This window comes from Rhinoraja longicauda, chromosome 24 (assembly GCF_053455715.1).
Source record: "Rhinoraja longicauda isolate Sanriku21f chromosome 24, sRhiLon1.1, whole genome shotgun sequence".
In the NCBI taxonomy this organism is placed as follows: Eukaryota; Metazoa; Chordata; class Chondrichthyes; order Rajiformes; family Arhynchobatidae; genus Rhinoraja; species Rhinoraja longicauda.
Window position 1 is genome coordinate 3261541 of NC_135976.1, and position 12047 is coordinate 3273587.

Sequence of the window (12047 nt, forward strand, 5' to 3'; positions counted from 1 at the left end):
GAGAGGGGGAATGCCAGGGCTACCTGAAGTAAGAGAAAACAATATTCATACCACTGGGCTGCAATAGTAGAGCAGGCTTGAAAGGTAAAGTGACCTACTCCTGTGTCAATGGACTCAATGAATGAGGTGGCAGGGTGAGTGACTTGGACAGGTTGGGTGAGTGGGCAGATGCATGGCAGATGCAGTATAAATGGAGAAATGTGAGGTTATTTTATCCACTTTGGTGCCAAAAACAAGAAGGCAGATTATAATCTGAATGGTGTCAGATTAGGAAAAGGGGAGGTGCAACGAGACCTGGGTGTCCTTGTACATCAGTCACTGAAAGTAAGCATGCAGGTACAGCAGGCAGCGAAGAAAGCAGGGTTTAAGTATAGGAGCAAGGAGGTCCTACTGCAGTTGTACAGGGCCCTGGTGAGACACCTGGAGTACTGTGTGCAGTTTTTGTCTCCTAATTTGAGGAAGGACATTCCTGCTATTGAGGGAGTGCAGCGTAGGTTCACCAGGTTAATTCCTGGGATGGCGGGACTGACATATGATGAAAGAATGGATCGACTGGGCTTATTTTCATTGGAAATTAAAAGGATGAGGGAATCTTATAGAAACATATAATATTCTTAAGGGATTGGACAGGCTAGATGCAGGAAAAAATGTTCCCGATGTTGGGGGAGTCCAGAACTAGGGGTCACAGTGTAAGAATAAGGGGTAGGCCATTTAGGACTGAGATGAGGAAATACCTTTTCACCCAGAGAGTTGTGGATCTGTGGAATTCTCTGCCACAGAGGGCAGTGGAGGCCAATTCACTGGATGCATTCAAGAGAGAGCTAGATTTAGCTCTTAGGGCTAACGGAATCAAGAGAAATGGGGAGAAGGCAGGAACGGGGTACTGATTTTGGATGATCAGCCATAATCACATTGAATGGTGGTGCTGGCTCGAAGGGACAAATGGCCTACTCCTACATTTTCTATGTTTCTAAATGTGTATGTATATCTATCTCACTTATCCTGACTGTTAATTCCAATTTCAATTTGTATCATACGTACATTTTTAAACCGTTCCCTGTACATCAAGTACAGTTCATTAATATTCATCAAGGAGTGGTGATGATCTTAAATCTATGAGAATCCTGCATTTCTTTCATCAGTTCAAAAGAAACACTACCTGTTTCATATGCTGGGTCTATTTTGCACCTTGGTCTCCACTGTCATTTAAATATCACTAACAGGCTCAACAACTCTCATAGTAAGTTATACCTTTAAATCTTACTGCAGTACAAGATTGGATAAATGCCTCGAATCTTCATTACAGACCAATGTGCCCCACCCCCCTCCCCATTGGTATGCCCCATGTTGCCATTATAGACCATAGACAATAGGAGCAGGAGGAGGCCATTCGGCCCTTCGAGTCAGCACCGCCATTCAATGTGATCATGGCTGATCATTCTCAATCAGTACTCTGTTCCTGCCTTCTCCCCATACCCCCTGACTCCTCTATCCTTAAGAGCTCTATCCAGCTCTCTCTTGAATGCATTCAGAGAATTGGCCTCCACTGCCTTCTGAGGCAGAGAATTCCACAGATTCACAACTCTCTGACTGATTGAGCAAAGGAACGAAGTGCTGGAGGAACTCAGCGGGTCAGGCAGCATATGTGAAGGGAAATGGACAATGTTTCGAGTTGGTACCCTTCTTCAGACTGATCCTACAGTCCATTCCCCCCTGACGGATGCTGCTTGACCCAGAGAGCTCAACCAGCAGTTTGCTTTTTGCTCAAGATCCCAGTAGCTGCTGACCTCTCGTCTCTCCATATCCTTGCTTTTCCCATGTGGTTGTGCAATCCAAACGACACGTTGCGATTCAGTGAGATATAATTGACGGTCATTCACATGGACTTATTCTCCCTAAATGGATGCCAACTGTCAGGCTTCCTCTTGAATCTAGTTGATATTTAGCTTCAATCTATTGGTTCATTTCCAAAGACCAAAAAAGTCCAAGGACATTTGCAAATATGCTTTTCCATTCCAATAAATATTTAATATTCAAATCTAATCAGGAAAAAAACCCTACTATTATTGATAGAGATACATCTGAGTCAGGTTTGGACATAATGGCAGAGGCCTGTAAAGGTTGTGATGCCGCCCGGAGTCTCTGGGCCTCTCTTCCTTCTCCCGCTGCTAGTTTCTGCCTCATGTTGCGAGCACAAGGACCAAGAGGAGGCGGAGATGGGCCATTGCTATCCCGGTGAGCGGGGAACAGCAGACGTGCCCTGAATCTGTCAGTGTGTAGCTGGCCGTGGTCACCGTTTCTTTGGTCGTCGTGGTGGCCTGGGCGCAGGTGAGGTTGGTGGGGTTGGTGAAGGTGTAGTTGCCTGCGGGTTGGGTCTGGTTGGTCCTGGTGGCCACCGATGCGTTGGGCTGTTGCAGGGCGCTCGCCGCGCCGTACTCGGTGAAGTTGAACTTCTTGCCGTAGCGGGCGGTGACCTCCTCGATCCAGGTGAGGTAGGACTTGGTCATGGTGAAGACGCCGGGCCAGCGGTCGGAGCAGTCGCTCACCCAGCTCACCACCCCGATCAGGAAGAACTGGCTGCCCCCCTTGACCTTGCAGGTCACCGGGCCGCCGGAGTCCAGGTGGCAGGCCACGGCCTGGCTCTTGCCCGACTCCATGCACATCATGGTGGGCTGCAGCTTGCCGCTGAAGATGGTCTCGTTGCAGTCCTTGAAGGAGATGAAGGAGACGGGCGCTTCCTGGAGGAGGTCGGTGGTCTCCTCGCCGGACTTCATCCAGCCGGTGATGCAGCAGGGGGACCAGGTGTTGCCGAAGAAGATCTCTCCGTTGGGGAAGCAGACGGGCAAGACGTGCTCGCCGAAGTTGAAGCGCTCCACCATGCGGACCAGGGCGATGTCGTTCTCGCCCGTCTGCTCGTCGAACTCCTCGTGTTTGACGATGTCGTGCGGGGTGGTGTAGCGGACCCACTGCTCAGGCCTCATCTGGCGGCTCAGGCCGCTCACCACCACGATCTCCTGCAGGTTCTGCGGTACCGGTGGGATGAAGCAATGGGCCGCAGTCACCACCCAGTACTCACTGATGATCGCCCCGCCACAGAAGTGCTTGTTCTCGGTCGCCAGCTCCAGGCTCACCTGCCACGGCCACCCGGCCGGCTGGCTGGCTGCTAGCACCGGGGCTCCTCCTCCTCCTCCCCCTCCTCCCGCCTTCCTCACCCCGCACTTGGGGCTGTCGGCCAACGCGACCACCGCCACCACCACCGCGACCACCAGCCAAGTGAGAGGGACTGTTGGCATCGCGCCGTCAGGGGCTGCCCTTCAGCACATTCTTGTCGGGCCAGGCGCCGGGGCCGGGGCCGGGGCGAGGGTGGGGCCTGGCCGGCTGGAGGGTGGAGGGGGAGGGAGACGGAGACGGACAAAGCCTTGGACGAGCCTCCCATGACCTGGACCATGGTGTTTGTGAAGTCACAGCTCTCCAATGCACTGCCTGGGTCACGTATATCCCCGGGCGTCACCGGCCACTGTGCCGTCACCCCCCCCCCCCCCCCACCACCTCACCTTCACCCCCCCTTCACCTCCCCACCTCACCTTCACCCCCCCTTCACCTCCCCCCCTCACCTTCACCCCCTTCACCTCCTCACCTCCCCTTCATCCCCCCCACCCCTTCAACCCAACCTCCCCTTCAACCCAACTTCACCCTCACCTTCACCCCATCTCCCCTTCACCTCCCCACCTCACCTTCACCCCCTCACCTCCCCTTCAACCCCCCTCACCTCCCCTTAACCCCCCCCCACCCCTTCAACCCAACCTCCCTTTCAACCCAACCTCCCCTTCACTCCCATCTCCCCGCCTCCACTTCACCCCTCCCACCTCACCTTCACCCCCTCACCTCCCCTTAACCCACCCCCCCACCCCTTCAACCCAACCTCCCCTTCACCCCCACCTCCCCTTCACCCCATCTCCCCGCCTCCACTTCACCCCTCCCACCTCACTTTCACCCCCCACCTCACCTTCACCACCACCTCACCTTCACCCCCCTCTTCACCCCCCCACCTCCCCTTCACTCCCCACCTCCCTTTCACCGCCCTCACCTTCCCTTCACTTGCCAAACCTTGTCCCGCCCCCACCTTTCTCCCAGCTTTCTTCCCCCATCCCACTACAATCAGTCTGAAAAAGGGTCCCGACCCAAAACGTCACCTATCCATGTTCTCCAGAGATACTGTCTGACCTGCTGAGTTACTACAGCACTTTGTGCCTTTTTTTGTAAACCAGCATCTGCAGTTCCGTATGTCTGCACTGCATTCCATATGTGGCCTCACCAACATGTTGTACAACTGAAACAACGTCCCCACTTCTACACTCAGTAGCTTCTATACTCATACCTTAATAATAATGTTTGGATTGTGTCTTCAGAGGGGATGAGATTGGAGTTGGTAAGCGGAATGGAGAAGTCAAGATGGTTGATATTGTACTGCAATAACAATGTTGGAGTGTTTTCCAGATCTGCTGCTTGATCTGCTGAGTTACACCAGCACATTGTGTCATTTTCTATACTCAGTACCCTGACTGATGAAGGCCAATGTACCGGAAGATGTATTGACCACATTATCTACCTGTTACACCATTTTCAGGGAATTATGCCTGGATTCTTCTGCTCTACTACACTCCCCCAGGGCCTTACCACTCCCTGGTTTGACTTCCCAATATGCAACACCGCATACGTGTCTGCATTAAATTGCATTAGCCATTCCTTACCCCACCTGCCCAACAGATACTTGTCCTCCAATGTTTGACAACCATCTTCTCTGCCTATGATACCACCTACTCCAGTGTCATCAGCAAACTTACTAATCATGCCATATACATTCTTATCAAAATCATTGATATAAATCACAAACAGTATTGGGCCCAGCACCAATCAACTTGTCACAGGCCTCCAGTCCAAAAATCTCCCTTCCACCACCACCCATTGGTTCCTTTGATGAAGTCAATTCTGTATCCAGTTTGCTAGCTCTCCCTGAATCCCATTCAATTTATGGATAAAGACAGGGCAAGTTAAAATTATGAATTGGTGTAAAGCCAACTTTGATTGCACGAGACAGGAACTTGCTCAAGCAGGCAAAGGAATATCCAGAAAATGTGATGTATTTAAAACTGTGATAAGAGTTCAGGGCATGCATGTTCCTGTGAAAGTGAAGGGCAAGGCAGATGGGCGTAAGGGAGCTTAGATGACAAGAGATATTGAGGTGCTGACTTTGACATACCAGTAAAAAGGAGGCAATGGGACAGGTTACTGTAGTCTTGTAAGGGATAAAATATATGTGCATTGGATCATTGATTAGGGATAGACAGCATAGTTTTGTACATGGGAGATGATGTCACAAATCTGATTGAGTCTTTTGAAGATGTAACAAAAAAGGTTGTTGAGGGCAGAGCCCTGAACGTTGTCTATATGGACTTCTTCAGCAAGGCATTTAATAAAGTTCCCCATGGTGACCTGTTCTGGACGTTAGACCACATGAGATCCATGGAGAGCTAGCCGACTAGAGAGAAGATTGACTTAATGGAAGGAAGCAGAGGGTGATGGCGGAAGGTTGATTTTCAGACTGAAGGTCTCTAACTAATGGTGTGCCTGAGGGATCAGTGTTGGGCCCATTGTTGTTTGTGGTTTATATCAACGATTTGGATGAGAATGGAAAAGGCATGATTAGTAAGTTTGCAGATTACACTAAAGTGGGTGTGGTATTGTAGATAGGGCACTCTTTTAGAAAGCAGGTGAGGAGGAACTTCTTTAGTCAAAGGGTAGTTCATCTATGGAACTTATTGCCACAGAGGGCTGTGGTGGCCAAGTCAGTGGATATTTTTAAGGCAGAGATAGACAGATTCTTGATTAGAACAGGTGTCAAGGGTTATGGGGAGAAGGCAGGAGAATGGGATTAGGAAGCAGCCATGATTGAATGGCGGAGTAGACTCAATGGGCCGAATGGCCTAATTCTACTCCAATAATTTGTGAACTTGTGGTAAGGATGGCAATGTAATGGAACCATGGATGACCAAGGAGGTTGTAAACTTGGTCAGGTAGAAAAGGAAACGTTTGTCAGGTTTAAGAAGGTGGCATTATAAGGAATATAAAGCGAGTAGGAAAGAACTGAAGTGGGTGATTAGAAGGGCCAAAAGGGGCCATGAAATGATGAAATATCATTGGCGAGACAGATTAAGGAAAATCTCAAGGCATATAAGAGAGTGACCAGAGAGAAGGTAAAGGAGCAAATCTATGCTTGGAGTCGGAATTTGTTGGTGCAGTACTAAACAAGTACTTTACATCTGTATTCAACGAGGAGAAGGACTTGGAGGACAGTGTGGAGAATACAAATACGAAAGGGCTGTTTGAGAGGGAGAATAAGGTGGTGCTGAAGCTCTTGAAGAACATTAAGGTGGATGGGTCACAGGGCCTGATGGGATCTATCCCAGGTTATTGAGGGAGGTAAGGGACCAGATAGTGGGGGCTATGACGAGGATCTTTGTTTCTTGTCTAGGCACAGGAGGCATGGTTCCAGAGGATTGGAGAGTGACCAATGTTATACCTTTGTTCAAGAAAGGAAGTGTAGAAATTCCAGAGAACTATAAGTCAGTGAGATTCACGTCAGTAGTAAGGAAACTATTTGAGATAGGATTTACTCACATTTGGATCGCAATGGGTTAATTATGGCTTTGTATGTGGCGGGCTGCGTTTCCCTAGCGTGATTGAGTTTTTTGAGAAGGTGACAAAGGAGATGATGAAGGTGGGGTGGTGGAATGTGAATACATAGGTTTTACTAAGGCTCTTGATAAGGTCCCTCATGGTAGGCTGATCAGGAAGATGAAGAGGTACGGGATTCATAATGTCTAGGTCCTATGGATTCACAACTGGCTTATTCATGGAAGTCAGAGGGTTGTGGTAGAAGGTTGATATTCTGGCTGGAGGTTTGTGACCAGTGAAGTTTCACAGGGATCTGTGCTGGGACCTCTGCTGTTTTGTGATATATAAAAATGATCTGGACATAAATGTAAATGGGTTGGTGAGTAAGTTTGCTGATGACACCAAAATTGAAGGAGTCACAGACTGTGAGAAATGCTGTCAGAAGGTACAGCGGGTTTATAGATCAGGTGCATTAATGGGCAGGAAAATGGCAGATGGAGTTTAACCTGAGCAAGTGTAAAGTGTTGCACTTTGGGTGGTTGAATGTAAGGGGAGAGTATACAGTTAATGGCATGACCCTGAACAGCATTGATGTGCACAGGGATCTTGAAGTCTAAGTTCATAGCTCACTAAAGGCGGCACAATTAGATAGTGTGGTAAAGAAGGCATATGGTATGCTTGCCTTCGGGGCAATGATGCGGCTCTGTAGGACTTTGTTTAGGCCGCATTTGGAGCATTGCGTGTAGTTCTGGTCATCCCATTACAGGAAATATGTGGAGGCTTTTGAGAGGTTGCAGAGGAGGTTTACCAGAATACTGCTTGGATGAGAAGGTTTCAGCTACAGGGAGAGGTTGGATAGACTTGGATTATGTTATCTGGAACGTTGGAGGTTGAGGAGAGACTTGATAGAAGTGGACAAAATTATGAGAGGCCTAGATAGGGTAGACAGATCCCTTTTCCCAAGTTAGAAATGTCCAACACTAGAGGCCACAGCTATAAGGTGAGAGGGGGAAGAGTAATGGTGATGTGCAGGGCAAAGTTTTTACACTGAGAGTGGTGGAGGCCTGGAACGCATTGCCAGGTGTGCTAGTAGAAGCAGATATGATAGTGGTGTTTAAGAGGTTTTTAGATAGGCACAAGGAATAGAGGGATATGGATCATGGGCAGACAGTTGAGATCAGTTAAACTAGGCCTCATGTTCAGCACAAATATCGTGGATCAAAGAGCCCGTTACTGTGCTGCGATGTTCTATGTCTAGGTTCAAGTTTAGTTTAGTTTAGAGAGACAGCGTGGAAACAGGACTTTCGGCCCACCGGGTCCGCGCCGACCAGCGATCCCTGCACATTAACACTATCCTACACACACTAGGGACAATTTTTACATTTTACATTTACCAAGCCAATTAACCTACGTCTTTGGAGTGTGAGAGGAAACCGAAGATTTCGGAGAAAACCCACGCTGGTCACGGGGAGAACGTACAAACTCCGTACAGACGGCGCCCATAGTCAGGATCGAACCCGGGTCTCATAGCGCTGCATTCACTGTAAGACAGCAACTCTACCGCTGCGCCACTGTGCTGCCCCTAAGTTGTACTGGACTTTGGTGAGGCCACTGTTGGAGTATTGCATTCAATTTTGGTCACCCTGCTGCAGGATTATTGTTGTTAAAAGCTGGAAAGAGCGCAGATAAGATTTACTCAGCTGTTACCTGGGCTTGAGGGCCTGAGGTAGAGGGAGAGGTTGGGGAGGCTAGAACTTCATTCCTTGGAGCGCAAGAAGATGTGGGGTGATCTTATAGAGGTGTATAAGATAATGAGGGAAATAGATAGGTAGATGCACAGAGTAGAAGAATCAAGAACCAGAGGGCATCGGTTTAAGGTGAGAGGGGAAAGATTTAATTGGAACCTGAAGGGCAACTTTTTCACACAGAGGGTGTATGGAACGAGTTCCGAGAGGGTATAGTTGAGGCAGGTTCTACAACAAAATTTAAAAGACATTTGGGCAGATACATGATAGGTAAAGTTCAGAGGGAAGACACAAAATGCTGGAGTAACTCAGCAGGCCAGGCAGCCTCTCTGGAGAGAAGGAATGAGTGACGTTTCGGGTTGAGACGCAAATCTGTCTAAAGAAGGGTCTCGACCCGAAACATCACCCATTCCTTCTCTCCAGAGATGCTGCCTGTCCCGCTAAGTTACTCCAGCATTTTGTGTCTACCTTCAATTTAAACCAGCATCTGCAGTTCTTTCCTGCAAAGTTTAGAGGGATATGGGCCTAATGTGGGAAAATGGGTCGAGATTGGAAAATGGGACAAGGATGCCATTTTAATTGGCATGAACAAGTTGGGCCAAAGTGAGCATTTCTGTGCTGTATAACTATGATTCTAACTATATGCTCTTCCAATTATTGGTAAATTTCTCAGTTACAGAATATTAAAGAATTTCTAGAAGAGCAGGCAAGGTGGCACAGCGGTAGAGTTGCTGCCTTACAACGAATGCAGCACCGGAGACCTGAGTTTGATCCCGACTACGGGTGCTGTCTGTACGGAGTTTGTACATTCTCCCCGTGACCGCGTGGGTTTTCTCCGAGATCTTCGGTTTCCTGCCACACCCCAAAGACGTACAGATTAATTGGCTTGGTAAATACAAAAATTGTCCCTAGTGGGCGGGGATCACTGGTCGGCGCGGGCTCGATGGGCCGAAGGACCTGTATCCGCACTGTATCTCTAAACTAAACTAAATTAAGCAGACATGTTGGAGGATAACTTGCTAATTCCTGCATTTAACCATATGTGTGCAGTCACTGGAAGTTGCAATTCAATACCCAGGCTAGTAATAATGAACAAGGACCATTATGCTATGATTTTTGTACTGCAGAATTGATGCGATTTTTCAGCCAGAAGATGGTGCCATTGTTCAACACCACCCTGTTAAATTTTGTTGGCGAACCTCTCCAGCCTCCAGTGTTGTGATGGATGAGGTGAACGGATGGAGGGTTAAATTAATTTTAGTTTAGTTTTTTTTGTTTTAGAGATACGGCGCGGAACGAGGCCCTTCCGCACCAACCAGCGATCCCCGCAAACTAGCACTATCCGACACACACTAGGGACAATTTACACTGAGACCAAGCCAATTAACCTACAAACCTGTACGTCTTTGGAGTGTGGGAGAAAACCGAAGATCTCGGAGAAAACCCACGTGGTCACGGGGAGAACGTACAAACTCCGTACAGACAGCACCCATAATTGGGATCGAACCCGGGTCTCCAACCCTACAAACGCTGTAAGGCAGCAACTCCACTGCTGCACCACCGTGCCGCCTCATTATAATAATAAATATACAACTTGAAATATTAATAGTAATACAGACGTTGGCTATCTGGTCTGTGCTAGCCTTTATGCTTCACAAGAGGCTCTTCCCACCCTTCCATTATCTCCTTTCACACCTTTCTCCATAAAGTGTTCATTTAGTTTCCCGTCAAATACATCTACAATAATTAACTCAAATACTGTATGAAGTATGCATAAACATTCTCACTAATTCACGAATGGAGCTATAACCACCTTATAATATTGGCCCTTAGTTTATTTGACTCAGAACTTGGAGAAAAGAACTTGGAACAGGACATCACCATAGGTCCTTCAACCCACAATGTCCCTGCCAGACAGGAAACCAAGTTAAGCTAATCTGCTCTGCCTGCACATGATCCACATCTTCCATTCTGTATATAACCATGCGCCTGTCCACTAAAAGCCACTGTTCTATCTGCCTCCACCACCACCCTTGGCACCACCACCCCTTCACCACTCCACAGGCATTCACCACTCTCTGTGTAATAAACTTGTTCCTCACACCCACTCCAAACTTTGTCCCTCTCCCCCGAAAGCTTTGCCCTCCAGTCAATGGTATCTCCACCCTGGCCAAAAAGTCCCTGAATGTCTACCCTGTTTATACCTCCCATAATGGTATATACTTCAATCAGCTCCCTTGAATCTCCAATGTTCCAGAGAAAACAATCGGTTTGCCCGACTTCTCCTTATAGCTAATGCTCACTAATCAGGCAGCATTCTGGTCAACCTCTTCTTCACTCTCTCCAAAGCCTCCACATCCTTCTTGTAAAGGGGTGACCAGAACTGCTTCATATCTTGCAGTACACTTTGACAGCCTCCCTCAATGCCTTGGTGTCATCTGCAAACTTACTAACCAACCCATCTACATTTGTGTGTAAGAAAGAACTGCAGATGCTGGTTTAAACTGAAGATGGACACAAAAAGCTAGAGTAACTCAGCTGGACAAGCAGCAAGTCTGGAGAGAAAGAATGTGTGACGTTTCGGGTCGAGACCCTTCTTCAGAAGTCCATAGAAGTTCTTCAGAGATAATGGACATACATTTATGTCCATTATCTCATATTCCACTTTGTTAGCTTACAATCCCACAGTACTGAGTTCTCCATTAAACATTGAGTTCTCCAATTTTGGGTGATTAACCAACAAACAAAACCCCCTCCCCTCCCCCCTTTTCCCCCATCTCTTTCCTGGGCCATTTTTGGATGCACACCCATTCTCCTACATCCCTCTCCTTCCACCTACATTCCTTCATTTGGCTTCACATTTCACACCTCTTCTATCCTTATGTCATATCTCACACTTCTTGACTTTTCATCTCTCGCCTTTGTTCAACCATCTGCCAACCAACCTCCCCTCCCCCTCACCTGCGGACATAGCACGGAAACAGGCCCTTTGTCTCAACTTGCCCCATGCCAACCAAGATGCTTCATCTGTGCAAGTCCCAACTGCTCACATTTGGCCCATATCCCTCCAAACCATTTGCATCCATGTATCAGTCCAAATTAAACCTGACCCGTATCCACCTACCACTCGCCAGCTTTTGTCCTGCCTCCACATCGCTTCCAGCTTTCTCACCCCCCCCCCCCCCACTACAATCAGTCTGAAGAAGGGTCCAAAGCTGAAACGCCTCTCTGGAGATGCTGCCTAACCCACTGTTTTATATGTATGTACATATATATATATATATATATATATATATATATACACACACAACACAAACAGCAGAGGTCCCAGCATAAATCCTGGCAGAACACCACTAGTCAGTGGCATCCAGCCACAATAACACCTTAACGCCCATACACCACAACCCTGGTTCCTACACTCCATTTAAGCTTATTGGGATTACTGGGAATTTTATTATAATTCTATAGAACATCTAAGAAAGTAAACTAAAATAGTGTTGAGTACTAATAGAGAATAATATCCAATTGTCCAGAAAGACTGCTTGCCCAACATCACCAAGGTTCCCACTATACTGCATTGTCAGTTATTTTCGCATATTGCAGATAGGTCTGTCCTAATTAAGAAAA

The 12047-nt window shown here is 47.8% G+C and overlaps 1 protein-coding gene across 1 annotated transcript; it reads right to left on the reverse strand.

The window, feature by feature from the left end:
- Positions 1-2180: 2180 nt before the first annotated feature.
- LOC144605202 (chymotrypsinogen A-like) lies at positions 2181-3293 on the reverse strand. The gene has a single exon (XM_078420297.1). It carries the CDS (start codon positions 3291-3293, stop codon positions 2181-2183), a length of 1113 nt encoding a protein of 370 aa, XP_078276423.1.
- Between the last annotated feature and the right edge of the window lie 8754 nt (positions 3294-12047).